General features: G+C 36.5%; 1 protein-coding gene across 1 annotated transcript in view; it reads right to left on the bottom strand.

The window, feature by feature from the left end:
* Positions 1–3216, bottom strand: part of ANGPT1 (angiopoietin 1) — a 240486-nt gene extending 237270 nt beyond the window's left edge. Inside the window, exon 1 of the mRNA XM_080801088.1 lies at positions 2561–3216. Within this exon, the coding sequence (XP_080657214.1) occupies positions 2561–2857 (297 nt within the window). The 5' untranslated portion in view covers positions 2858–3216. The remainder of the gene's footprint in view (positions 1–2560) is intronic.
* Positions 3217–27964: the final 24748 nt, after the last annotated feature.

The following is a 27964-nucleotide window of genomic DNA, read 5'->3' as shown; positions in this document are numbered from 1 at the left end:
CTTTTAGTGAAGTCTGTATCTTACGAAGAATATTTGTAAAAGAATCCAGTTTACCAAATTTCATGGGATGTATCAGGTTAACATAAACTATCATCTATCAGCATCTAGCATTGATAACACACATCCTGCACCAAAAACTTTCCTGAGAGTGATGCCATGAGCTGCATAATAAGCACCATGCTTTGATTAATTATTTTGCTGAATAGATGTATTAACTGCATTTATACTGATAACCTCAGTTTCTGCAGTGCATTGCTTTTTATCCTAACACAACTATTTGGAATTAAAATAGAAATTAGTACAATTTGCAGGACTAAGCAAACCAAACAGTTACAGTAAAAAGATTTCCATTTGAATTATCAAAATAAATACATCACAAGAAATTTAGAACCTAAAGTAAGAAAAAAAAAAAAACCCTCTAATTAAGGGAAACTTGAGAGAGCTTTTTAGCAAGTTCTTTGCTGAAAGAATTTATTTGGTTTCTTGATCCTCCTACCAATCGCATTAACAATAACAAAAGATATGCAAATTTAAACAGACAATAGTCAAGCCAAACTGCTCTGACTCATACCAACAGGGACATTTTCAGCATATAATCAGCTAGATTCACGTTAGCAAGGGTCAATGTAACCAAAGAACATTTGCATAGTTATGCTTGGCTATAATCTGAAAACTATGCCATAATCATTGACCAAGAACAATGTAAACAAAAATCAAATTTATTTCATACAATAAATTAACATATGAACATGTGCATGACATAAGCCCAACAGAATCATACATCTACCCTATGGCTGCTGAATAATTGCATAGCAACAAAAAAATATGCATTACTATGCTTGAATCACCATTTTGACTATATGTTTTAAGTAAACAAAATATTACATTTTTGGTAAACTAGTTCATTCAGGACAATTTAGGACTAAAGTTCCCTCCCCAGCCCCTTCAAAGAATCCAGACTAATTTATAATAATTGAATTCTCATTAAAGCTGTATGGATGGTATATTGAGAATAGTAAAAAACTGTTCGACCAAATTAATTTATTTACTATGAAAATAAATTTTGCCAAAGAAAAAAGATATCCTATTATAAACTGCTGCTATAATTATGCCTGAAATTTAAACTATAATTATCAAAAGACTTCAGAATTCTGTTTGCTTCCTATTCTTCTGTCCCTATTGATTTTTTTCACCTGAGTCTATAATAGAAAGATTAACTACAATTTCAGGTTTAGAAACTGACTCTACCGAGTTTCAGTTAATTTGTCAAACAAAGTATCAGTGATCTTAGTTCAGTCCCTAGCGGACAAAAGTAGAATAACTGTTACTTGGCATGATTCAGCAGGCAACGCTCTAAGTAAGTGTGACAACACAGGGGAAAAATAAAAGCATTTGTCCTCTCCTTATCTTCTCAAAGGGTTTGCTCTGTTAACAGACTTACTTAAAGGAGACTGGACTGGCTATGTTCCTACCTATATGCACCAAATGAATTTTTAGCAAAGAGAAAAGAATTTTCAAAATTGTGACATTGCCGCCCTTCCACTGACATAGTTGAATACACTTGTTATCTGCTGTTTACCTGTTAACTCAATTAAACAGAGAGCAAAGAGAGAAAGAACTGCACAAAGTGTGTTCATATTTTAACAGACATATTTTCAACAGAAACTTTTAAATGCTTTATTGAGAAAAACTGAATAAAGTGTTCATTTTGATTTTTATAAATGGGAATCAACTGCATACTCAACATTAGTATTCATCTGGATACTTAGACTCCCACATGACACTGCTGGTAACACAATGTTCTGAAAAAGGAGGTATTTCAGGAAGATGGCAAAGACCATGTTGTGCTCAGCTCAAATCTGCAGGTGCACATCTTTGGCAACAGTGACCACCAGCTCAATCTCCCCTTTCACACCCGGCAAACAACTTCTTCCTGAAGAGTTCACATAAAAATTTACCTTCCTGATTTTTTTTTTCTCAAAGATGGTAAAAGTATATGACAGAAATCTGTCCTCTACTACTCGGCTACTTGCTAAAATTAAGTTGCTTTTATATACATATACAATTTCTCCAATCACATATCATACTTCACATATATTCCCATTTCATATTAACTTTACTAGAGGGTGAAAAAAAAAGTATTTGGTGATGATTTCTCACCCTAGCTGCAGAAAATTTCCCGGTGTAAAATCTATCTGATTCTAAACTAGTATTGTCATTATTTTCTTTTTTCACCAACTGTCTCAAGACGTACTTTTTTTTTTTTTTTTAACATTGGGCTTTGACAGAAAAATCAAGCTCAATGTCAAATAAGAGGAAACCAAAAATGTGCCATTGCTAGGCACATAATAGGTTGCCACCATAACTTCAGAGGCTTGCACAAGCCTGAAAATGTTGGCTCACCCATGAAGTCACAGGGAGAGTACAGGCTTGGATTTGCAAACACTGCCCCCCAGAAGCAAAAGGTAAACACACAAATGCCCCCCTAAGGAACTCTAAGTTAGCAGCAGTGCAAGAACGGAAAAGGCTCTGCAATTAGAAACTGAAAGCAATCACTTACTTTTTGTAGCCACTGAGTATAATTTTCCATCACATGCTCCAGATGTTGAAGTTTCTGGGAAGAGAAATCCGGTTCCACGTGTGGAGCATCTCTCTGCAGAGCGTTTGTGTTGTACTGGTCTGTCGTACTCTCACGACAGTTCCCGTCGTGTTCTGGAAGAATGAAAGTGTAGGCACACTGCCCATGCTGAATCCGGTTATATCTTCTCCCACCGTTTTCTGGACCTCGGCGCTGGTTGCTGCACCCTATGTGAGTCAGAATGGCAGCGAGGAAAGCAAAGGAAAGGAAAACTGTCATTGTACTGCCAGCACTCTCTTTCCGTGCCTCTCGCAAAACCTGCTCCTCTCTTCTGACCTTTAAACTAGTTTTTATTTTAGGTAAAACTGCTTGTTTGTTTGACTTTTTCCCCCTCAAAGAGAGCTTTTGAAGAAGAATCACAGAAAACTAGCCATTTGTTAGCTTTGCTCTAAAATGTTTTTTTTTTTTTTTTATTTCACTGTAATGGTAGTTTCCTTAGTTAAAACTTGAGATATTTATTGCATAGTAGCTGAGATTTATTGTTTCCTCTCTGTGTAACCGTCCAGCGTGGAGCCTGCCTGAATCAGCTGCGTGTACATATTCTAGACCCTTTCCCCTACCCTATCTGCAGCAGATCTGCTATTTTCTCCCAGACCTCAGTGAGTTTTATTAAGGTTGCACATCCAAGCCAAGCTGGAAGCAGGCAGCCTTTCACAAGATGACTTGACAGGAATGCATGAGTGTGCCCCTATGCTAAGGATTGCTGAAGGCTTGGAGCAGCGGATCGTCTTACAAATTGGCTAGATGCGCATGACCTCGATCATGTATGGCCCTCCCGCCCCTTCCGCAGACAATTGCCTCCAGCCTTCAGCAGATTCAGGGCAAATCAATAAATAGAGCAGTCCACCTTAATACACTTTCGCTGTGCATGCTGACCTACTAAAACCTAGCAAACTAGCAGTATGTTTTTAAAGTTACTATTTAATTGGGAACTCTAAAAAGAAATTGGCATGGTGTCCAGTAAAATAATTTTTGTTAGTGAAGGATAAATCTGTATAAACATTAATTTTAAAAAATCATTCTTGACTCTGGAAAAAAAGATATTTAAAACCATTTCTAGAGATGGTATTCTCTCATTGTATTCACTTAGACTTTAAGGAGTTGGAGAAAATTTTCAGGGAGGGTCAAATTAGCAAAAAAAAAAAATTCATAACTTGTCACTCAAAGGAATATAGACAGTATGTGCATATTGAGCAGAATAAGCTGAGTACTTCCTGAGATAAGGATTTTAAATGAAACTGTGTCCTGATCAGAATATAGCTCTGTATGCTCTATGTACATAAATTGAGCAACTTCCTTACAAAAACAGTATGGTCACAATTTAAGACAGTGGCCAGAGAATTATTAATTCCTGTGGTACATCCTAATCTTAGATTTCACAAGGACTTCTTTGGTGTTGCTATGGCTATCTTTAACCGTGGTAAGGAAGTTCCCCAAAACGTCTCCTGTGGCTGCACCAGAATACTCTCTGAGAATAAACATACATAAGGTGTGTCAATGGGCCAGCAAAGAGCTGTATGGGCTAAATCTCTGCTTCTATTAAGTAAGAAACAATAATTATCCAAAGGCAATTTCCCACATGTAGAGGGTAAACATTTGCACAAATGATCAGTAAAACATAAAGAATAGATGATAATTATAGAATTAAGGTTATGGCACTGAGTTCTTTACTAAGTATGTGCAGAAAACATGAATTACGAACAGAGGCTTTCATCAAGAACTGGGAGGGATTTTCAGGAATGGAGCTTCTTAACTGTAGTCATGATATAAAAACAGAAGCCACAGATGTTGACTCTTGTGTTCTCGGGGTACAGGTCAATGGGTAAAGGGCAATAAGGTTAGAGATTGGTGTGTAGGGAAATGTTAGAGAAGAGGGCAAAACAAATTCCAGAAAAAAACGTGATCTCCTTGAGAAATAAAAAATTGTTCCAAAATTAATCAGTCTTTTCCATATCAAATAACAAATTTCTGATCTGAGAGAAATGGAAGCAAAGAATACCAAACATAGCAATAAAGTCCTTGAACTGCCTGTGCAGCTTCCTTCTGTTGTCTGATTTGTCACTCGTGTGCAATAAAAACAATGGCATTTATTAAGGGCTTAATACTTTCCAGGTCTGTGCACATACTCCTTGCACACGATCTCATTTAATTATCCTAATGAACCCAAAACATGGATATTATGTTTAATCCCATTTTATTGATGGGAAAACTGAGTCACAGAATGCCGAAGTGGTCACAACCCACATAGCTAGCTAGGAATGGTGCCAATGTGTAAACTCTGGCCAACTGATTCCAAGCCTGTCCTTGTAAGCTCCAAGCCAGCCAAAAGGCTTCCAAAAGGGCTCCAGCTGCACTGATTCACAGTTGTAAAGCAGACTAAGTGATGGTACTGAGAAGTAAAACAACTGATTAAAAAGCGAGGTCATACCACCAAAGTGATTTAATCTTTCCTCTGTATGAAAGAAACAAACAAGAGTGGCAGGTAACCCATGCAGTAGAGTTTTTAAGGGCCCACAAGGATGAAGTAAACTGGCAAGGCACAGATTGTCTAAGAACATTTTCCAACAATGCTTGCTTTGAAAATTATTCCTGGAAAGAAGAGAGTCCAAAACCAACACCTTAAGTGATTTGTTAAAAACTAAATATAGCTGAAAATCAGCAGAAGACACAAGAGTGAGTAGTGAGGTTTCTATTAAAGTGTTTCTGTGTTTTGTAACAGCCAAGATTTAAAAATCTGTTCCTCCGTGGGATGTGTGTTTGTGTGTGTGAATCTACATGTGCTTGTTCATATAAACTTTTCCAATCTGAACAAATGAAATGAAGGAATTCACAATTTCCTGAAGGAAAAGTAGGCAACCAAGAAAGGATGGCTGAAATGCAAGTACAAAAAAAAGGGAGAGGGGACAGAGAGACAGTAAAAGAAACTGATTTATTTATTTTCCAGAAAAACAAAGAATCAAAAACCATGACACCGAAAGTATTAATGTCATTCTGGAAAAAAAAATGTCTTAAGATGAATTTTAAGTAGCTGGAAAACAGAGGGGCATGTACAATGAACTCATATTGTTTTAGGACTTCAGTTGAGGAGACACTGGGTGCATTTGAGGCTCCTTGTGATATGCTAAAGATTGTAAGTTTCCAAGGACCTGCCTAACCAAAGGCAATAATGGTGGGTCATTGTTCCTGACTATTCAGAAATGGTGCAGTTTAGGAGACTTCAGAATTTAGGAAGGAATTTGAAAAACAGGCTATATTTAAAAAAGAAAAAAATTCTTCTGTCACCTCCAAAACGGGGAAAAAAAAATCTAAAGAATTAAATAATTGTATTCAGTTGAATACTGACTGAGGCAGCTTGATCTTGAAAGCTCTGCATCTTTGTGGGTTTTTTTGGGGGGGGGGGGGTTTCCCATTACTAGAGCTCTGAAATAGGGAGGTTTATGCTTTAAGTGTCTGATCTCTTATCTACAATAGTCCTAGTAAACATTAGCCTCATCCAGAAATTTCCAGTGAGACAGGGAACACCATTTATATGGGAACCTGATGGCCCTAAATCTCTCCTAACAGCTAGTCTTTGTTACTTCTTTTGTGAAGCTTTCTTAATTTCTCCAGGCCCAATAAGTGACTCTCTCTGATGTGTTTCAATAACCTTCTTTTCATATCTCCATAATGGTACTTCTCACACTGCTTTTCTAATTATTTCTTTTTTGGTCTATCTCCCCCTCTAGCTGTGAGCTCATAAAGTAATCTGCTCTTTCATCACTGATTTCCCAGCACTTACTATGCATTTTGGTTGAAGGAATGAGAGAGCAAATGAATGAGTGAATGAGCTAATTCAATTACTTAGTATCTGACCACTATATAACTGGCCACATCTGTTGCATTTTGGCAGGTGAGTCTGCCTAAAATTGGGGTGAAACAAAATTTATTCTAAAGAATGGGTTAGATATAAGAACATGCTACAATAATAATGCATAACATTTTCTAACCCATAACAAATTAATTTCCTCATTTAACATTTACAGCACCCCCATAATTATGTATTATTATTTCAGATGAGAAAAACTGTAGCACATAGAGATAAATTACCCAAGATCTATGATCTCTTACGTAGCAGAGCAGGAATTTGATCCTCAATCCGTCTAAATATGGGGCCCACATTCATATCCCTCCAAGCTATAATACCTCCAGCAATGTCTCAGTATTGGGAAATAGGAAGAAAGCATTTCTTAAATCGAGGGGACGGGAACGACATGGCATCTATAACTAAGATGGATCATCTTCTTCTCTTAACCATGGCCTTCATGGATTCATGTTATGATCTTCTAAAACAGAGCTAATGTTAAGGAAAGATGCACCAGTATGGTTTTCCCATCCACTAACAAACATCCAATCTGATTGTTCAGGTTATACTTAGGATGAATTCTCTATGTTTAGTCCTTTGCTATATTGCCTGTTATACATATTGCTCTAAAATAATATTAAATAATATAAAATAGAGTTTATTTCTCAAAAACACTATCAAGTACTCCTCTAGTATTCATATAGACCCCAATGATGGCAAACGGGGTGAGAAAGCATTCTCCTGCCTTGTATACTGAACACAATGTCATTTAGCACATATTATGTTAGATATATTCTTGAAGCACATTCTGTATTCTAAAGGCATCATATTTGATGGCTCTGCTCTGGCAGTTTCAGGGTTCAAGAATATCAGGAGGGCTATGGTAGTGGCAGCTATGTCTAAAAGGAAGCACTTGGCTGTAATCCCTGGAGGCAGAGCCAAGACCCCTTCACTCAACTATGTAGGCATCAAAGGTATTCACAACAGATGGAAATACCACAGGGCGCTAAAACAGAAAAACAAGAAGATGAAGGATATCACCTGGTGACTGATGGCACTTCGTGAGTACATGGGAAATATCCATTGGTAACTCTCAAATGAACTGGAAAGACTACAAAGAGGTAGAGACCCTGCAGTGGGTGGGGTGAGGAAGACACTGCAGTGGGTTGAGAAATATATGTAGGTAAAGAACATAAAAATTATTAAGTAAATGGCCCCCTGCCTTCTGATGAGAGAAATGTCTGGTAATCGGTGGATGTCTTGCTATCTAAGACAGCTTTTAATGGTAGCTATGTATAAATTGGAAAGGGCTCAGACAGAATTACTTTGTTCCACATAAGAAAAGTAGAGAAGGGACTCAAGGGAAGATCTGGGAATAGAGATGAGCTAGAGAGGTTTGGAGATGAGTCAGAAGAGAAAGCAAACTTGTGGCTGTGTGGCTGGGAGAAACTCAGGAAGATATAGCAAGTACAGAGGTCTGCAGTGAAATGGTGTTTCCTGTGAGATAAAATCCCTCTTTTTCAGCAAAACACATGCTTTTGGGCAAGTGACTTCTTTAGTATGAATGAGAAGAATCATTGATTCTTGCTCCATACATGGAGCTAACAACTGAGTTAGACTGTTAACGTGAACACAAATAATTTATTTCAATTTGGTCTTTCACACTAGATTGGAGCCTCCCCAGAGCTGGGACTGCATTTGTCTTACTGATCATGTTACCCCCTTTTTCTGGCACATAGGAAGCAACTGATAAATACTTGTGATCCAGCTGTCTGTCTGACTCATTCACTTTGATTCCCGATCATGAGATCTGAAGACGTAGAAGCATCCCCCTCCCTTGTAGGTTCTCTTGCCTAGGTTCCAAGACCTCACTTTCTGGAGAGTCACATAGGAGATCAGGACCCATATCCTACAAAGCAAATCCCAGAAATTGCAGTGGAATAGTACCCAATAGTCATAGTCACCCAGGGAGATGGCTGAAGAACCATTCAAGAAACATTATAGAAATACCTTCCAGGGTGAGGTTACTTGTTAATTCTACAGCAGAGATAACTTCTACAAGTACCCAAGTAATAAAAGAAAACAAACAGCTGGAAACTGTAACAAGTAAAAATATAGATGCCAACATTCCCCTCATACCAGAATGGAGAAAGATTTCCAGTGGAGACCCAGTGAGATGAGATTTTATTATGGGAAAAAGCATATAAACCACTTTGCATTTATTAACTGTCTTCTTTCTTCTCTTTTTCCCCATACAAGTCTTGATTCCTACATGAGAGAAAAATGCAAAGTTCTCTCTGTCTCAACTTTTACAACTTCAGGAAGAACATGTATTTTATATATCTTCTCAGAAACTCAGAACATGATTGGAAAGGAATGGCTAGAATCATTATGTGATGACTCAGGCACCCAGTGCCACATGGATGGTGACTAATCCTTGTAGCCAAAACTGATAAATGACCTCTACTGATCAGTGACTAGAAGATACAGGGCTTTCTGTGATTATTTTTGTGATTAGAGAGTTGTGACAACCTCTGCTTATCAGTGGTTAGATGAACTGCTCAGTAGTAGTTAAGGTGGGAGGCAAATTGCTTTCTCTTTGTTTTTGCTTATTTCTTATTTATACTATTAAACAAAATTGAATTACATTGAGTAAGATATTTAATTCTTCTAAGATTAGTTTCCTTACCCCTAAAATGAGGATGATAATACAGTATCAGTGTATGATACCGAGGGAGATAATACAGTATACAGGGGGTTGTGAAGATTAAATATAATAATGGATATAAAGTACTGAACACCATATCTAAAGCATATCAGGTACTTTAAATATTAGTTCTTATTTCTAAATTTGAGCTCTTCCCTTGTGCTCAAAAATGATCCTACTTTTAAACCTATTTTGTTGAATTTCATGACTATATTGACCTAACTCCATTCCCTATCATTTCATCCTCTCAGTTATTTAAAATCACTTCTGAACCTCTTAAAATCACTTTTAAGTGACTAATATGGAACAGTGACCACATTCACAATGATAGTTCACATAAACAGTTCTGGTTTCCTTGAAGGCAGGGACAAATGCTTCCTTCCTCATGGCTGCATCCTCAACACTTGGAATAGTGAATGCCTGACACATAAAAGGTGTTCAATAAATATTTGTTGAATGAATGAAAGAAGTTGGAAATAATTAGTAAGAATATACTATTCCACAGAGACATCTAGTAGGACAGACAAACATATAAACCAGTCCTACTCAGTAGTGTGATATGAATTTTATTCCCTAGGAACCATGGGAGAAATGTGGATGCCATTTATGGCTTCATCACTATAAGTTGTTATCAGACTCATTTCCAGCCAAGTCAACTAGATAACCTTATTTTCAAGAGCTTCTTTTATGACTAGGCTTGTGGCATATATCACCCGATTCTGTTTCCTAGGATGAGGAAATAAAGTGGCAAGTGTTTGCCTCTGATAAAATGAAAAAGAACTGAAACACTCTACTATTAATCTTATAAGAAATATATAGCTTGGCACGACTTATACATTAGCAAAGGGAATCATATTTTATCTAGTTTTTCTCCAATACTAATTTTGCTTCCACTTAGGCTCTAATCAGATTAAGAATTTGGCAATTAAATTAGAAAATAAATTCCAGTGGTATAAAAACTTGTGAAAATATAATGGTTTAACCAGGCTCTTAGTTCATAAGTTGATGGGCAAAAACTGGTATTTTCAATGTTAACCTTAAATGAAGTACCCATTAAATCTGAAAAGCTTTTTTTTTTTTCTTTGAACTTGTACTTTCATTGAACAACTTCTTCATCCTCCTCTTGTGGTTAGTACAAATCTTTAAAAGGGAGAATTGTGGCAAATAAAGAAAGGCTAGAAGACCAGAATTAAAGGACTGAAAAAAAAATCAGGAAAGACTGTCATAACCATTTCATTCTCTACAGTTAAAATTCCTTTTTCTTGTGATATACGTAGATGGGTCATGTTTAATTCCAGAGGCATGAAACAGCCTGAATATTTTGTAAAATGTTTCCCGAATTTGTATTATGTTCACCCTCAGTGTATGTATCAAAACTGCACACATGCCCCTTGTACTATTGTTTACCTACTAGTTTCCTTAATTCAAATGTAAACTTTCTTTGTATCTTGGATTTACCTTAAGTAAGAGTATCAGGAAAACCAATCACAATCACAGGCACTTTTTCCTAATGTATATTATAATGAATACAGAATGCTAAAAAGAATATCTGTCCACAAACCATCCATTACGTATTTCATGTCCTAGTGGAATGTATACCACACTTTGGGAAACATAACTTAGTGCTATCTACAGTAGGGTGCTCTCTCTCTGCAAAATGAATGAAAAACAATACCTCCTGTCAACATATCTGTGGAAAAGACTGTGATAGCTGCTGCAGTCCCTCAAGATCAGTTTGCACCAGATTGCTCCCATTCTGCAGTCAAATCAGAAAGAGAAAAAAAAAAAAAAGCTTTTGAAACAGAGGCTTCCATACACATGCTGCCAGAGAGCACATGAAGAACTTCCCTCCATGTCAACCTGGAAGTCACAGCGCAGGATCGGCAGCAGCCCTGCTTGTAATGCTGTCTTCTGACAGAAATGCCCAACTGAAGGCCTGAAATTGAGACTAATGATTGACCAGGAATTTCAACAGCTCTTCTCTTGAGTCTGGCAAGGGAAAAAATGGTGAGGTTATTTAGTGTCTGAAGAGTAACTCTTCACTCCTTTTTCGTCTTGTTTTTGGATGAGTGCTAGGGAAACAGTAAACAAATTTCTCCTCAAGAGTTACATTCCCCCTTGAAGAATTTACATTCCTTCCTGACATCCCTCAAAGAGCCATAAAAACACATCAGTTCAAAAGTGGGAAAGGAGAGTTAATATTTAAAGAAGCAGTTAAGAATCAATTACTCTCAGTTTAATAATAGCTAACATTTGAGTACCTATGATATGTCCAAGATTGTGCTAATCATTGTACCTGCATTATCTGTTCTGTTACAATCACAGTAACTCAATATGCAGGAAGTTTTATTACCATCATTTTACAGAGGAAATAAACTTAGAAACTTCAATGAGAACTCAATCCCAGGATTTTCTGATTCCAGAGGTGAAACTTTTAACAATTACATATATAGAAACCCTCCGTAAATCCCTTGAAAGGACTTGCTCTTTTGGATTCCCAGAACTAGTTATCTACCTAATTTTTCACATACCTTTCCCTATTTATTAAACCAACAAGAAGCATAGAGCCTGATAGCCAATTACACCAAAGGAAAGTTGTAATAGTTGAAAATGAGAGCCATCAATAGAAGTTAACAATTATATTTAACAGTATGTCAATCATTTTATATACATTATCAAATTTAAACAAGCATATCATACCCATTTCAGATGAATAAACTAAGGCTTTAGAAAATAAGAAACTTGACCCAGGTTTCACAGAAGTGGCATTTTAACCAGGCCATCTCATTTTAGGACCCAATCATCATACTAACAAAATTGTCTAAAACAGGGGCGCTTGAGTGGCTCAGTGGGTTAAGCCTCTGCCTTTGGCTCAGGTTATGGTCTTAGGGTCCTGTGATCAAGCCCTACATTGGGCTCTCTGCTCAACGGGGAGCCTGGTCCCCCCTCTCTCTGCCAGCCTCTCTGCCTGCTTGTGATCTTTCTCTCTGTCAAGTGAATAAATATAATCTTTTAAAAAAAATTGTCTAAAATAAGTGGCAAAAAAAAAAAAAAACAAACACCAAAACATTTACAAGGTATTTATATGGAGAAGGTTGGCCAGTTGTATTTTCATCTTCACTGAGTAAAAAAGACAAGACTAATCCCTTGTCCTCAAAGTTGTATCCCAGGCTGACAGCATCAGCATCACCAGGGATATTGTTCATAAAGTACAATCCCAGGTCCCACCCAGAACTACCACCCAGAATCAGAAACCTGAGTATTGGAGTCAGCTTATTTTTTACAAGTCTCACAAATATTCTGATGCTAATCCTTTTGAGAACACTTGTTTGATTCATTAATTCCTTACCCTAACAGAACCTTAGGATCACTTGAGGATTTTACATAAATAAGATGCTGGGCTTGTCTCTAGAGATTCCAATTCAGTTTTCTCTGATGCAGCATAGACAAGGATTGTTTAAAAAAAAAAAAGTAACAGGTGGTATTAATGTATAGCCATGGTTGAAAAACAATGGCTTAACTGAAAGAGTTAACCAAGAAGAAATGCTGTGAAAAGAGCTAGACTGGGTCTAGACAAAGAAATAAGTAGTAAACTTACTTAGACAAACCTAAAAACATTTCTGGAGAGTCTTTAATTCTAGGATTATAAAACAATGACCTCGATGCTATAAAGTGTTATATGTTTAATTTCTGGAGCATTTAAGGACACAAAATGACAGCAGATTAAATAAACTAGACCCAAGAGGTTAAGTATATCCATGGCTCATATTGTTTTGCTGTTGTTGAAGTAATTTATCTCATAAATTTCTATTTTTAAAGCCTTTAAGGAATAAAATATTTCTGTCTTTATCACTCATGAGCACAATGCTAACCCTCATCTAATAATTTACAATTGCTACTATGATGACATTTTGTCTCTGTTTTCACAAAGCATTCTTATTTGTCCCTCCCAAAATAAGCAGCTCATACCTATATTCTTATCTCTAACTGTTCCAATATCTGATTTTTCACCTGAGATGGATAAAAGTTTGGGAAATCAGCAATGAGAAATAAATTGTCCTAAATGAAATACAGAGGGTTTAGAATTACTGGTTGAATCCTTTGATTATATAACCTATACAGATTCTACATCTTTCACAAGGAAACCATGAGCTTCAGGAGTAACTATTGTATCAAATTGGCATTATGAGTCTACAGCAGCACTATTCACAGTAGCCAAAAGGTGAAAACAATCCAAATGTCCACAAATGGATGAATGTATAAACAAACAGTGGTACATCCTTACAATATGATATTATTCAGCCACAAAAAGGAATGAAGTACTGATAGATGCTACCACATGGATGAATCTCCAAAACATCATTCTAAGTGAAAGATGGCAGATACAAAAGTCATATATTGTGATTCCATTTATATGAAATATCCAGAATAGGTAAATCTGAAGCAACTAATCAGATGAGTGGTTTTCCAGGGTATGCATGTAGAGAGGAATAGGGAATGTCTACTTAATGAGCATGAGATCTTTCAAGCTGATGAAATGGTTTGGACCTACTAGTGGTAATGGTTGCACAACACTGTGAATGTACTAGTAAACTGTATGCTTTAAAATGGTTAAATTTAATGTTATGTGATATCACCTCAATAAAAAATAATTTTAACAATAATTGGCACCACATCTCCAAAAAGCACACTTGGAATCTATATTCTGATTGGATTACCATGAGGTGCATTGAAACAAAATATATTTTTTAAAACTTCTATTTTGATATTATAGGTATTATATATAAATATATAGATAGATATAATATAGATATTATATATAAATATAGATCATATATAAATTTATATATAGACATTATATATAAATCCTATTATAGATAAATAGGAACCTCCAAAGTTGGTACAGGAAGGACTCATATACCTTTCACTGTTTCTCCATTGGTCACATCTTACCAGTAATTATAATTTTAGTATAATATTATAATCAGGAATTGGGCCTTAGTACAATGTGCATATATAGCTCTTTATCATTTTATCACATGTATAAAATCATATAACCACCATAATCAAGATACAGAAATATTCCACCACCACAAAGGTCTACCTCATGCTATTCCTCTGCAGTCATACACTTTCTGCTTAACACCATCTCTAACCCATGGCAGCTGATATGTTTTTCCATCTCCAAAACTTTTTCACTTCAAGGATGTATATAAATGGTATCATGTAGTATATTATCTCTTGAGGCTGGCTCTTTTTTCATTCATCATAATGTCCTTGAGATCCATCCAAGTTGTTGTGTACTCATTTCTTGTTCTTACTGAGTACTATTCTATGGTATGGATATACCACAGTTTGTTTAATCACAAACTATCAATGGACAGTTTGGTTGTTTCTACTTTGGGGCTATAACAAATAAAGCTGCTAAGAAAAACTGTGCACAGGTTTTTGTGTAGACATAAATTTCCACATCACTATGATAAATGCCCAGGAGCAAAAATGCTGGATTGTATGGTAAAAGTATATTTGTTTTTTAAGAAACTGCCAAACTGGGCACCTGCGTGGCTCAGTTAAATGTCTGACTCTTGATTTTGGCTCAGGTCACAATATCAGGGTCATGATCTTAGGGTCGATAGATGGAGCCCTGCGTTGGGCTCTGTGCTGGGTGTGGAGCCTGCTTAAGATTCTTTCTCTCTCTCTCCCTCTGCCTGCCCCAACAAAAAAGAAACTGCCAAACTGTTTTCAAGAGGGTCTATGCCATTTTACATTTCTACCAACAATATATGAGAGATCCACTTTCTCCACATCCTTGCCGAATGATTATTTGGTAATATGAATATTTCTTATTTTGGCTATTCTAAGAAATGTGGAGTAATATTTTATCATGATCTAAACTTGTACTCTCCTTGTGGCTAGTGATATTAAACACTTCTGCATGTGCTACAGTATTCCTTTGTCACTGAAATTTCTCTTCATGTCTTTGCCCATTTTCTGATTGGATTATTTGTGTGTGTGTGTGTGTGTGTGTGTGTGTGTGCGCGCACGCGCGCGCGCGTGTTTAATATTGACTTTTAAGAGTTTTTTGTTTGTTTGCTCTTTCTGTGTTTAAAAAAAAGAAAATTCTAGGTATAAGCCTTTAGTTACATGGTTGGCAAATATTTCTCCTAGTCTGTAGCTTGTCTCTTTAAATTTCTTTCTTAATGAAGTCTTCATAGTACTAGACTTTCTAATTCTGATAAAGTTTAAATTATCCTATTTTTCAATGAATCATGATTTTGGTGTCTTATTTAGGAAATCTTCACAAAGCACTACGTACTAAAGATTTTCTCCTATGTTATCTTCAATTTGTATTTTAATTTTAAATCTCAACCATTTTAAGTTATTTTTTGTATAACATGAGGTATAAGTTAAGTTGCTTTTTTTTTTTTTTTTTTTTTTTGCTTATGGATATCCAATTGCCTCAGCACTATTTATTAAAGAGATTATTCTTGGGGCGCCTGGGTGGCTCAGTGGGTTAAAGCCTCTGCCTTCAGCTCAGGTCATGATCCCAGGGTCCTAGGATCAAGCCCCACATTGGGCTCTCTGCTCAGCGAGGAGCCTGCTTCCTCCTCTCTCTCTGCCTGCTTCTCTGCCTACTTGTGATCTCTGTCTGTCAAATAAATAAATAAAATCTTAAAAAAAACAAGAGAGATTATTCTTATATTGAATTGCTTTTGCAACTTCATAGTAAATAAATCAACAGGCTATATTTGTGTGGGTCTATTTCTAAGTTATTTATTCTTTCTATGTCTCTCCCTTCACCAGTATCACTACACAGTCTTGGTTTCTATAGTATATCATCGTTTTTTTTGTTTTTGTTTTTTGTTTTTGTTTTTTTCAGAAAGAATGTACACATGCAAGCTAGGGGACAGGGGTGGAAGAGGAGGGGTGGCAAAGGGACAGGGAGAATCTTAATAAGCAGGTTCCACACCCATCACAGACCCCAACAAGGTGGGGGAGGGGGCTCTATCTCATTACCTTGAGGTCATGACCTGAACTGAAATAAAGAGTGGGATGCTTAACCAACTGAGCTACTCAGATGCCCCAGTATACCAACATTCTTAAACACAGGTGGAGTGATTCTTTCTACTTTTTCTTTTAAAAAGTTGTTATGCTATTCTAGCTCCTCTGCTTTTCCAAATAAATTTTAGAATAATTTTGTCTAAATCTATAAAAAATCTTGCTGATATATTTATAGGAAACTGTATGCTAATTTGAGGAGAATTGACATGTTGGCTATTCTTTACCATACTGTGTCTTTTGATCCATGGATGTGACATGCCTTTCCATTTAAGATCTTTGATTTCTTTCATCAGAATTCTGCAGTTTTCAGTACACAAAGCCTGCACGTTTTATTAAATTTACACCTATTTCATTTTTGAGTGATTACAAGTGTTATTGTTTTTTGATCTTGGCTTCTGCCTTTTCACTGCTAGTGAACAGAAACATAATTGATTTTTGAATGCTTATTTATATCCTGCAAACTTCTTTAACTCACTTATTAGTTCCAGAAGTTTATCCTCTTACACTGTTGGTTGAAATGCAAATTGGTGCAGCCACCTTAGAAAACAGTGTGGGGGGAGCACCTGGGTTAAGCCTATGCCTTGGGCTCAGGTTGTGACCTCGAGGGTGGTGGAATCCAGCCCCACATCTGGCTCTCTGCTCTGCAAGGAGCCTGCTTCCCCCACCTCTCTGCCTGACTCTCTGCCTACTTGAGATTTCTCTCGGTCAAATAAATAAATAAAATCTTAAAAAAAAAAAAAAACCAGTGGGGAGATTCCTCAAAAAATTAAAAATAGAGCTACTCTATGACCCAGCAATTGCACTACTGGGTATTTACCCCAAAGATACAGATATAGTGGGAAAAAAGGGCCATATGTACCCCAATGTTCATAGCAGCAATGACCACAATAGCCAAACTGCAGAAAGAGCCAAGACGCCCTTCAACAGACGAATGGATAAAGAAGATACGGTCCATATATGCAATGAGATACTACACAGCCATCAGAAAGGATGAATACCCAAATTTGTATCAACATGGATGGGACTGGAGGAGATTATGCTGAGTGAAATAAGTCAAGCAGAGAAAGTCCATTATCATAAGGTTTTACTTACTTGTGGAGCATAAGGAATAACATGGAGGACATTAGGAGAAAGAAAGGGAAAGTGAATTGGGGGAAATCAGACAGGGAGATGAACCATGAGAAACTATGGACTCTGAGAAACAAACTGATGGTTTTGGGGGGGGGGGTGAACCTGGTGGTGGGTATCAAGGAGGACATGTATTGCATGGAGCACTGGGTGTGGTGCATAAACAATGAATCCTGGAACACTGAAAAAATAAAATAAAATTATAAATAAATAAATAGATTCCTTCCTAATTTCTTCCTAATTTCTTCCTTCCTAATTTATTTGTATTTTATTTTCCTTTTTTGCTTTATAGTCCTGCTTAAACTTCTACACAATTTCTTCCATAAATTAGAAGAGAAGGGAGTTTTCAAATATGAAGCCATTATTACATTTATATCAAAACAAGACAATGACAGTACAAAAACGAAAACTACAACAAATATCCCTTATGAATATACAAGCAAAACTTCTTAACAAAATGTTAGAAAACAGAATCCAGTAACACATAAGAAGAATTACATAACTGAACAAGTGGGGTTCATTTCAAGGATAAAAGACTGGTTCAATATCTGAAAATCAATCAATGTAATCTACCATATTAATAGGCTAAAGAAGAAAAATCACTGATCATATCAACTAATATAGAAAAAGCATTTAACAAAATATGACATCCATTCATGATAATAACTCTCAGGAAAACTAGGAATAGAAGGGTTCATTCTCAACTTCACAAAATATGACAAATGAGGTGTGTTATCTATTCACTGTTATGAATCAGGTACTAAAATATGTGCCAAAAATCTACTGTCACTACACTTAGGTTAATAACAAGTAAATTCCACTAAACATACAGTGAGTAAAGTCCACAAGAAAGAAATTTATAAATTCTACAATGAATCTATGGGGATACTAATTCAAAATGTATTTCATCCCTTGACTTGGAAAGTCTACCTTAGAAACAAGGTAGGATCCTTGTGTTTTTATCTCTACTATTTCATGCATTCATTCAAAAACTATTTACTGAAGCTATACCGTATGATTGAAACTGCTGCAGGTGTTGGGGGTACAATAGGGAAACCAACTTTCCTGACACCATGAGGCTTACATTCTGATAAGAGGAGATATAAAAAATATAATAAAGTATCAATATATGCCATACTGTATATTATATAATGATTAGTATTATGAAAAAAATGAAATAAGAAAGTAAGAGAAATACTGTGAAAGTAAGAAGAAATACTGTGGTGGTGGTGGATGTAGATAGGATAGTCAGGAAAAGCCTCATTGTAAAGGTGGTACATGAGCAAGTATTTAAGGAGATGAGTATGCTGGGTAGAATAATGTCCCTTTCCCAACATGTCCACATACTAATTCTTGGAACCCATGAATATGTTACCTTACATGGCAAAAAGGACTTTGCAGATATTAGCAGGTTACCAAACTTGAGATAGAGAGATTACCTTGGTGCACCTAATCTAAACACATTGGTCCTTAAAATCAAACCACCTTTCCCCAGCTAGGGTCAGAAGGAGATGTGATTATAGAAGAAAGATCAGAGGGATTAAATCTTTTTTGCTCTGAAAATGGAGAAAGGGTACTACAAGCCAATGAATGTGGGTAACCTCTAGAAGCTAGAAAAGGCAAGGAAATGGATTCTCCTCTAGAGCCTCCAAAAGAGAATGCAGACCTCCCAACACCTTGATTTTAGCCCAGTAAGATGTGTGTCTGACTTTTGACGTATAAGATGATAAGATAATAAGCATGTATTGCTTTAAACCACTAAGTCTGTGGTAATTTATTATAGCAGGAATAGAATACTAATATAGTAAGGGAGTGTCTTGCTTGGTCAATTAGCAGTGGCGTGGCCAGGGAGTCCAAAAAAGGGCAGTAAGAGAAGATGAGGTCAGAGTGGAAGTAAAATATCATGGAGGACCTTAGTGGCCAGTGTAATGTTTATTTTTATTCCTAAGTGGGAAGCCACTGTGAATTTTTAAACAGAGGAATGTGACTTGTCTTGTATTGTAAAGGGATAGCAGCAAATGAAGGGCAAGGACAAAAGCCCAGAGCCCAGTAACCTAAATGATGGTTAAGATGGTAATAAGAGCAGTGGCTACAGAAATTAGAAGTAGTTAGGTAAATATTTTGAAGATGGAATGGAAAGGATTTCCTGGTGGTTTGTATGTTGAGTGTGAGAGATGTCTTAAGGCTTTGGCCCAAGCAAATGGAAGTATGAGTATTGTTAATGAAAAGATTATGATATAAAGAAGATTATGAACAGATTTGGGAGAGAGAACAGGAGCTTACTTCCAGACATGTTAAACTTGAGGTTTATGGAAGAAACAGAGCTAGTAAGTGGTTAGATACATAACTCTAGAGTTAGGGGAATGGTCCAAAATGGAGACATAAATCTAGATATCATCAGGGAGCCTGTAGATGGTACTGGAAATGATGAGTAGAGGCAATCACCAAGGAAGTAAGGGTAGACAGGGAAGAGAAAATTTCTAATAATCTAACTCTGAAGGTCTCTAGTGTTAAGAAATCAGGAATATGGGAAGTAATCAGCAAAGGAGCCTGAAGAGAGGTAGCCAGTGAGGTAAGAAAAAACATGAAAGGTATGTGTTCTGGAAACCAAGTGAAGTACGTGTTTCCGGGAGAAGGGTGATCAATTACGATAAACGCAGCTTTTACATCAAGTAATATGAGAACTAAGAATTAAGCAATCATTTAAGCTACATGTAGGTGATAGCTGCCCTTGAAAAGAGCAGTTTCAGAAGAATACTGGGGATATAGGATGCTGATCCTGATCAGAGCTGGTTTAAGAAAGACTGAAAGGCAAGCAATTGGCACTGGTAAATGATGACGACCTTCTCAGGGAGATCTGCTATAATTAGCAACATCAATCTCAGAAAAGGAGACACCCATAAAAGCATTTGAAAGGTTTAGCACTACATTTTCTGCTAATGTTAATGAAAATGAAAACACAAGATTTAAATCTCTAGTCCTGGTTTGAAACATACTAACCTGTACACACTATATAGATACTGGCTTTGTTCTTATTTTTATGTTCTTGTGATGCCAAGAGACTTACTGAAACAATATCTTTGAACTTGCTGATAAACTATCCTATACTTTTGCACAAATAAGCAATCTTTAAGAAGCACTGCTGCCAGAAAATAAGTCTAACTATAGACATATGAATGCAATATAACCCTTTTCCTTGGCTTGATAAGATTTTTTTAAGTGAACTACTTTTTTTATGGCAAAAACGTTGTTGTTTCTTATTAAAGGGGGCAATGACTAGCAGCAGGAGGTGTATATATATATATATATTTTTTTTTTCTTTGTTTCATTTTTGCCCCTTTACTATTGTAGGTTTCTTCCTTTGACCACTTGCAGGAGCGGATCTCCTGAGTGGTATGAAATGACTTGGCAATACCTTTAAAAATGAAAGAAAAATCCTGTTGCTGGAGGATTTTCTAGCAAAAATATCTAGAGAATCATGTTTCTTCTGGGGTTATATATGACTTTCCTGAAAACTATTTCCTTTTTATGGGAGATAATCACATCTCCTTCCTAATTCTTTCCGTCAAACATGGTATAAAAAGCTACTAATGAGTAAGTCAAAGGTTATTTTACCTGGAGAAGCATGATAGAAGGGAAACATAATTAGACTTGGCACTTTAGGAAATATGGTCTCAAAAAATATCCCTAAACACTTAGACAAATTTAGCATATGAGTAAGGAGGCATCTCTAATCAGCAGGAAAAGGATTTTTAGAAATAAGTGGTATTAGGACAATTAGGTATTCATCTGGAAAAAGACAAAGTTGGGTTCATACTTCACACTGTACTCCAAGATAAACTCCCCATCAGTTTAGGTTTTACATTAAAAAATAAGTTATTAGAAGAAAACATACCATTGGGTTACAAAAGCCTTTCTTAACCTAAACCTAGAATCCATTTAAAAATTTTTCTTCATTGTTTGTTAAAAATACTTCCTCATGCCTCTGTCTTCCACTCAGCCAAAAAGATCTCTTTTCTTTCTGTTCTTTAGCCATTGCTAAAGTGTTACCTATCTGTCCTGTACCATTTCCTGGATGCCATGCCCTGTAACCTTGGGTTGTGACCTCAGCATGACAGCTGTTCTGATGATTTTTGGCTGAGGCTGTTGCAATTACTCACCAGGGGCACAGACTGGCGGTTCCTCACACCTACTGTATGCCTGCTGCTCCTGGCTGCTGGCCTCCTGACAGGTTAGGTTGCTCTGTCGATTTTACTAGGTAAAAGGTCCTGAGGGAGGCTTGTTCTGTACAGATGGACTGCTTAATGTTATTGACATCTCTGTAGCAAGACAGTGAATATTATTGCCTTGAACCTCCAGACCTCGTTGTGCTGGGTCCATTTTCCACAAATAGCCAGGTGCTATTTGCCAGGTGCAGTGAGGAAAATTAAATCCATGAGATTGTAGATAAATTACAAAGGCAATCCCAGGTTCAGGACTTTTGTACAATTAGTCTTAGATTCAGATAATTTAATAACTATCAAAAATCAAAATGTTCTAAAATAACATTTACAATATTATTTATTAGAGTCATTTTGGAGGTTCAAAAATATTTAAATAAGGGAAATTTTAAATCATAAAATTCTGGCATTGAATGATCTAAATAAACCCTTTTATTTTGCAGTTAAGAAAATTATAACTCAAGAAATCGCCCCACACCACAACAGCATCCAACTAGAAACTGGTTAATATACTCCTATAACATATTCATCATACTTTTATAAGACAGGTTCCAAATTAGGATTTCAGTATCCAAGCACCAAAAGTGAATTTTATTTTTCACTTTTAATCTTGACCTCTGAAATCTACTCAGGAGAAACTTTTCTCCTTTCCTTTTCTTTACATTCTTAACTGATTTTCATAAAACAGACCTTCCATTCCCATGGCAGGGTTATTTGACACCTGTAAGGGACTTGGGAGATCTTCAGGATAAATTCCTACATGGCAAACCAAATAAAACATGACTATAAATAATCACAGAAGTAAAAGCCAGCCTCCTTGCCCAGGGCCTAAGAGGGATCAGAGCAATAAAAAGAAATTCAGCGGAAAACCAGTATGGTGCTAGGTAAGAGTGAAAAGCATCATGACCTGTTATTCTGTTTGCATCCCTCTATGTCCAGAGGGGTGGGGGTGGGGGGGCGGGGGTGTCTATGGTGGGGCCATCAGTACTATACTTGTAATTTCTCACATAATGATTTGATGCCTGTTAAAGGACATAAAGAATTCATGGACTCTGCCTGTTGTCCCAAACACCTGGATTCAAATCCCTGTTCTGACACAGCTGCTGTGTGCTTTGGGGAAGGCTCTTAATTGCTTCAAACTTGGGCTTTTTCATTTGTGACAGGGAAGTAACCCTGTCTCCCTCCCAGGGATCATGGTGAGGTTGAAATGAGATAGCATAAGCAGAACGCCTGGTATTCACAGAGAGACAATTAGTTCAGTTTTCATTTGTTTTTATAAAGTAAGACTGCATTAATAAATAGGAGGAAAAATGCAAACAGTACCGAGTAAATCAGATTGTCGGTTTTGTTTCTTTGCAAACTAGTGATGTTTAAACACCCTTTCCAAGAATACTATAAATTCCCCCAAACTCCAAGTACAGTTCTTCCTAATGCCATTTGAAAGGGCACTGGATTTGAGAAACTATGTAGAGATGCCATGTCTGATACAAGAGGCTGGCAAAACATTTTTTTGGCCTGGTTCACTTCTGATCCTCTGAGATTTATTTTTCCCCTGTCCCTCTTCCCTTTTCTCTAACTCTGTTTTTCTTCTTCCTGGAACTGCCCCTGATAACTCCCTGGGCAAAAATCCAGGTTTTCTTTTAAATAGTGTGTGCCCTCCTATGACAGGTTTAGGGAGAACTGAAGGGGGTGAGAGTAAATGGAGAAGAGAACATAACCCACACCCACTGCTACTCCTCCCAGTCCCAAGAACACCCTCAGTAACCTCTGCTGTAACCTTCCTTTGCTTCCCGGCTCAGCTCTGCTTGCTCATCTCTTCAGGGCAAGGGTGGAAGGGTCACTGGGAGGAGCCACACTAATTGCAGGAGGAAATCTCCTAGTAATGTGAAAACATGGGGGAAAACCAAGAAAGACAAATAGAAGCATGAAAGAGAAGCTGCTGCCAAAAACTGTTATTGAATCCCTTCGGATTTATTTAGAGCATATTGCTCTGCATATAAATATGAAACCAAACAAATCTCTAAGCCAGCCTGTTTAGACCAATTTGACATTTCCATGGAAAATAAAGCTGTGCCTCTGTGATGCCAAAATATCTGGGTAAAAAGTGAAGAATTGTGTCAAATACAAATATATTTTAAGCTTATTACCTGAGTGTAGCCCTGTGCTTGGGCACACATGAGTGGATAAGAGAAGCAGAAAACAGGGCCCTTCTATTCAAAGAATTTAAAAATATGGCAGCAAATGTTAATAAGTGGGAACACACTGGCTAAAATACCATTACACATATGCTGATCACTCTCCTACCATTTTATTTACCTACTATTATTATTATTTATCTCCTATAATTTTTTATAGCTTTAACAACTAAATCTCTATTCTATCAGTCTTGCCATCCATCTGTCCATCTACCCAACCATCCATTTCTTTATATCTCTCTCTGAAGAGAAAAATATTATTTATTTTCTTAATTTCTCCCCTCTAGAATGTAAACTCCATGAGAAAGGGGGTTTGGTTTTGTTCACTGCTATGCCATGGTCCAAGAACTGAGTCTCACACTTAACTGATATTCAGTAAAATTTTTTTGAATGAACTAATGACATAGAGCAATGAGATATTAACAAGAGAAATCAGAAAAATCTTCATAGAGAAAAGACATCTTCGGCTGAACCATGAAGGACAAACATTTGGATAGGTAAGAGGAAAAGAGCATTCCAGATATGACAGAGCATGCCCTAGGACGTCAGGGCTGGAAGAGCACAGCATAAGAAATATGGGGGAGATATTACTACCCTCTCTAAAAGAATGTATATCAATGTCTGGATGCTGAGATTTGGTAGACAAAATATTAGAATTATTTATTATTATTTTTTTTAATTCAAGGGTGTTGATATCATTGAAACAATCTTCAAGTATTTGTCCTCTCTTTCTAGGAGCTTGCAACTCAGTACCTTCTTTATTCAGGAATGCCTCTTCATTGTTTCAGAATAACTGAAACTTAAACTTTAGGAACCCCAGAAGAAGAGTAGCTACTGTTGATGCTTAGCTTGTTTTCTGATTTCCAGTTTGGTCTCTGATCTCTTTTGTCTTTCCTCCTTTATGATACGTGTGCTGGTACTCAATATATATTTCAACCCCCCTCTTCACTAACACCAAGCTAACGTTTAGCTGTATGTGACATGATTGAACTTTGAGGACATTACGCCAAGTAAAATAAACCAGTCATGGAAGCATAAATATTGCATGATTCTGGTTATATGAGTTAACTAAAATAGTCTAATTTATAGAATAAGAGACTAAAATGGTGATCGCCATGGGCTGGGGGGAGGGTGAAATGGGAAGTTGCTAATCAGTATGCATAAATTCTCAATCGCACAAGGTTATAGAGTTCTAGGGATTTGCTGTACAACATTGAACCTATAACTAACAATACTGTACTGTACACATACAAACTTGTTAAGGTAGACTTCATGTTAGGTGTTACTACCACAATAAAATAACAATAACAATAACAATAAAATAAAATTATTAGATCAATAAACCCTGAGGCTAGAAACCCCATATTCAGCTTGTTCTACTGGCCACTTGGGTCACACACACATGAGACAACACATTCATTCTTTGGTGATGACCCGAGATCCCAGGCACAGGTTGTGGCCCATCAGAAACTATATATATGAGAGAGAGTTAATTCTGAAAGTAACTGATCATTGCTGAAAAAACCCAAGAGTTCTGAGAATCATAGTCATTTCTTATTTAAGCAAGAGATCTTAGAAATAAAATACTCATTTATTCTCATCTTGAAAAATGCTGGCTGCTATTAGTTATACATGCGTAATGTGTCTAGCTATGTACAGCCATCACTATTATAGGCAATAAAGTCTAGGTTTAGTTTGTGTTATGTTAAAAATACATACTAGAAATGGGTGACCTGGTTAACAGTGGACTGTTGATAGAAATAAAGTGGTTCAGTTAATCCTGACCTTGGACCATTTAAGCACATTACAAAACAAACACACTTTCCCAGCTATTTTGCAACTTAAATAGTTTGGTTTTAATTCTGTTGAGGCTGTCATTTTTATATAAATAAATATTTGTTTAGCAGTGTAAAGTATCACGGTGGTGAAAATTTGGTAGTATCTGTAGCTCTTCATTTATCTTTTATGAGCTTCTCTTTTTTCCTGCTGTCTCTTCATCCAAAGGTTCATCTTGGTCCTGAATTCTTATGCTGTACTGTTTTCCCAGCAGTTCTCAATTCGTCTATAGACAATTTGCCAATGTTTAATTAGCCAAAAGGCAATTTCCTAAGTGGCTAAGCCTGTGAAAGGGAACTCCCCAAAAAAGATGGCTTTTTGCAAACTGCTTTTTGGTAAAATTATCCATGTTCCTCCCTGGATGAGTGACCTTATCCATTCACAGAGATTGAACTAACTACCATTGTACTCAGCTCTCCGGCATCCATATCACTTGTATGACATTCAACTTGTATGTTCCATAGACACATTCAATTTTATATGCCTAAAAGTCCTCTTCTCAGTTCTAGTAATTCCAAATTATTCCTCCAGTATTTCAGATCTCAATGAAAAGCACCACTTGTCACCCACTTCCCCAAATCAGGAACCTGAGCTGTTACAGATTTATTTATTCTCTCATCACCCTCTACGTGCAAACAGTTGCCTAGTCCTGCTGATTTGAATCTCATAATTAAATAGAGGAATAAAATCATCAGATCTGTGTTTCCCATAGACTCCTAAGTACTTCTTAATCAATCATCTTCTCTTCATCATTGTTGCGTACTGAAGGTTGGGTCTGCCCCATTCATTTCTCTCTAAGCGATTCCAAGACCATTACAATGAGATCATTATCTGCCTCCACCTAATTTTCCCCTTTCACATTCTTCCTCTACTTAGCTACTAGAATAAGCTACATTCCTATATTTAAAATTATTTACAGACTCCCTCTTATCTATATCAGTGGTCCCTAAAATTTTCCATGGAACACCAATCCTGAAAGATGGCCTGTATTCAAATAAGTTTCAGAAATGCTGCAAACGCTGTAAGATAAAACACAAATACTACAAAATCATCTGTGTCCAAATAAGTTTAGAAAATACTGCATACTATATCCTCCTGCAAAATCACAAAGTCCACTCACACAATAAATGTCCTTATAAGACTTGAAGAAAACAAATACATAACACTGTCTAACCCAGCATATCCCAGATGTATTCTCCATCCCCCAACCCCCGCCAAGTAACAGCTATTAATAAGCACTGGGAAACATTTTGAAAATGCTGGCATATTGTGATTTGATCATGCTAAGGAACTGAAATAAATGGCTTGACCCAGTCCACTGCCCCTGTCTTATTTCCTGCCCTCTTCACCTCACAGTTCCCATTCTGGGAATGTGGTATGACTTTCAGTTCCTCGTGAGCAACATGTTCCTCCCCATGTGTCTTTGGCATGTTGCTCCCTTTACCTGAAATGCCCTATTCTAAACCCACTACCACTTCCACCTTCTAACTCCTACTCATCTTTCAAAACACATCTCCAATTTCATCCTCTCTAGGAAACTTTCTGACCTGTCTGATCTACCTTTGGTTTCCCTCATATGTCCTCCTACTCATCCAGCACTTAACATCTTTTAACTAAAACCAGCTTTATTTCCCCCATGTCTACATCTCCTTAGGAACCAAATCATTAGTATAAAGTAAGTGCTCAAGAAATAGTTGTTGAACTGAAATAAACTGACCCATGAAGAAGATAATACATGATAAAAAAATTTTTAGGAAGGTATAAAATACTATAATCCCTCAGTATTTAAAAAGTATATTTGAAAAAAATTGTTTTCTTTTTAAAAAGGCAGTTTGTAGTGTTCATCCTATTTTTTAAATTAATGTCATTTTATTTATTTATTTGTTTATTTACATATTTATAAATTTTACTTAGTTAACATACAGTGCAATATTGGTTTCTGGAGTAGAATGCAGTGATTTATCACTTACATACCATGTCATTCTATTTACTAATGTTAGTGATTTGTATTGAAATTTTCCTTCTCACTTGCATCAGCATGTTTTGATCATATCAGATATTCAAGTATTTTTTCTTTATTAAAAATAATGAAAAAAGGAAACTGCTAAAAATGCTCACTATGGCAACATTCTACTGTGGAACCACACCACCACTTTGGATCTTGAAATATAAACACACCTAAAGCTAATGTAAAGACACTGAATCCACGTCTTTTTTCAGCCTTATTTAACAACAGCTGGTCTTCATTTTATTTACTTCAAACCTACCAGTCCTGTTTAGGGTGTGAAACAGGTCTAGGCCAAGCCTCCTATGTTTAGTTGTACATAAAAGATGACA

This window comes from Martes martes (assembly GCF_963455335.1).
Source record: "Martes martes genome assembly, chromosome: 4".
Lineage (NCBI taxonomy): Eukaryota > Metazoa > Chordata > Mammalia > Carnivora > Mustelidae > Martes > Martes martes.
The sequence above is the reverse complement of the archived record's forward strand: the minus strand, read 5'-3'. Positions and strand labels throughout refer to the sequence as shown.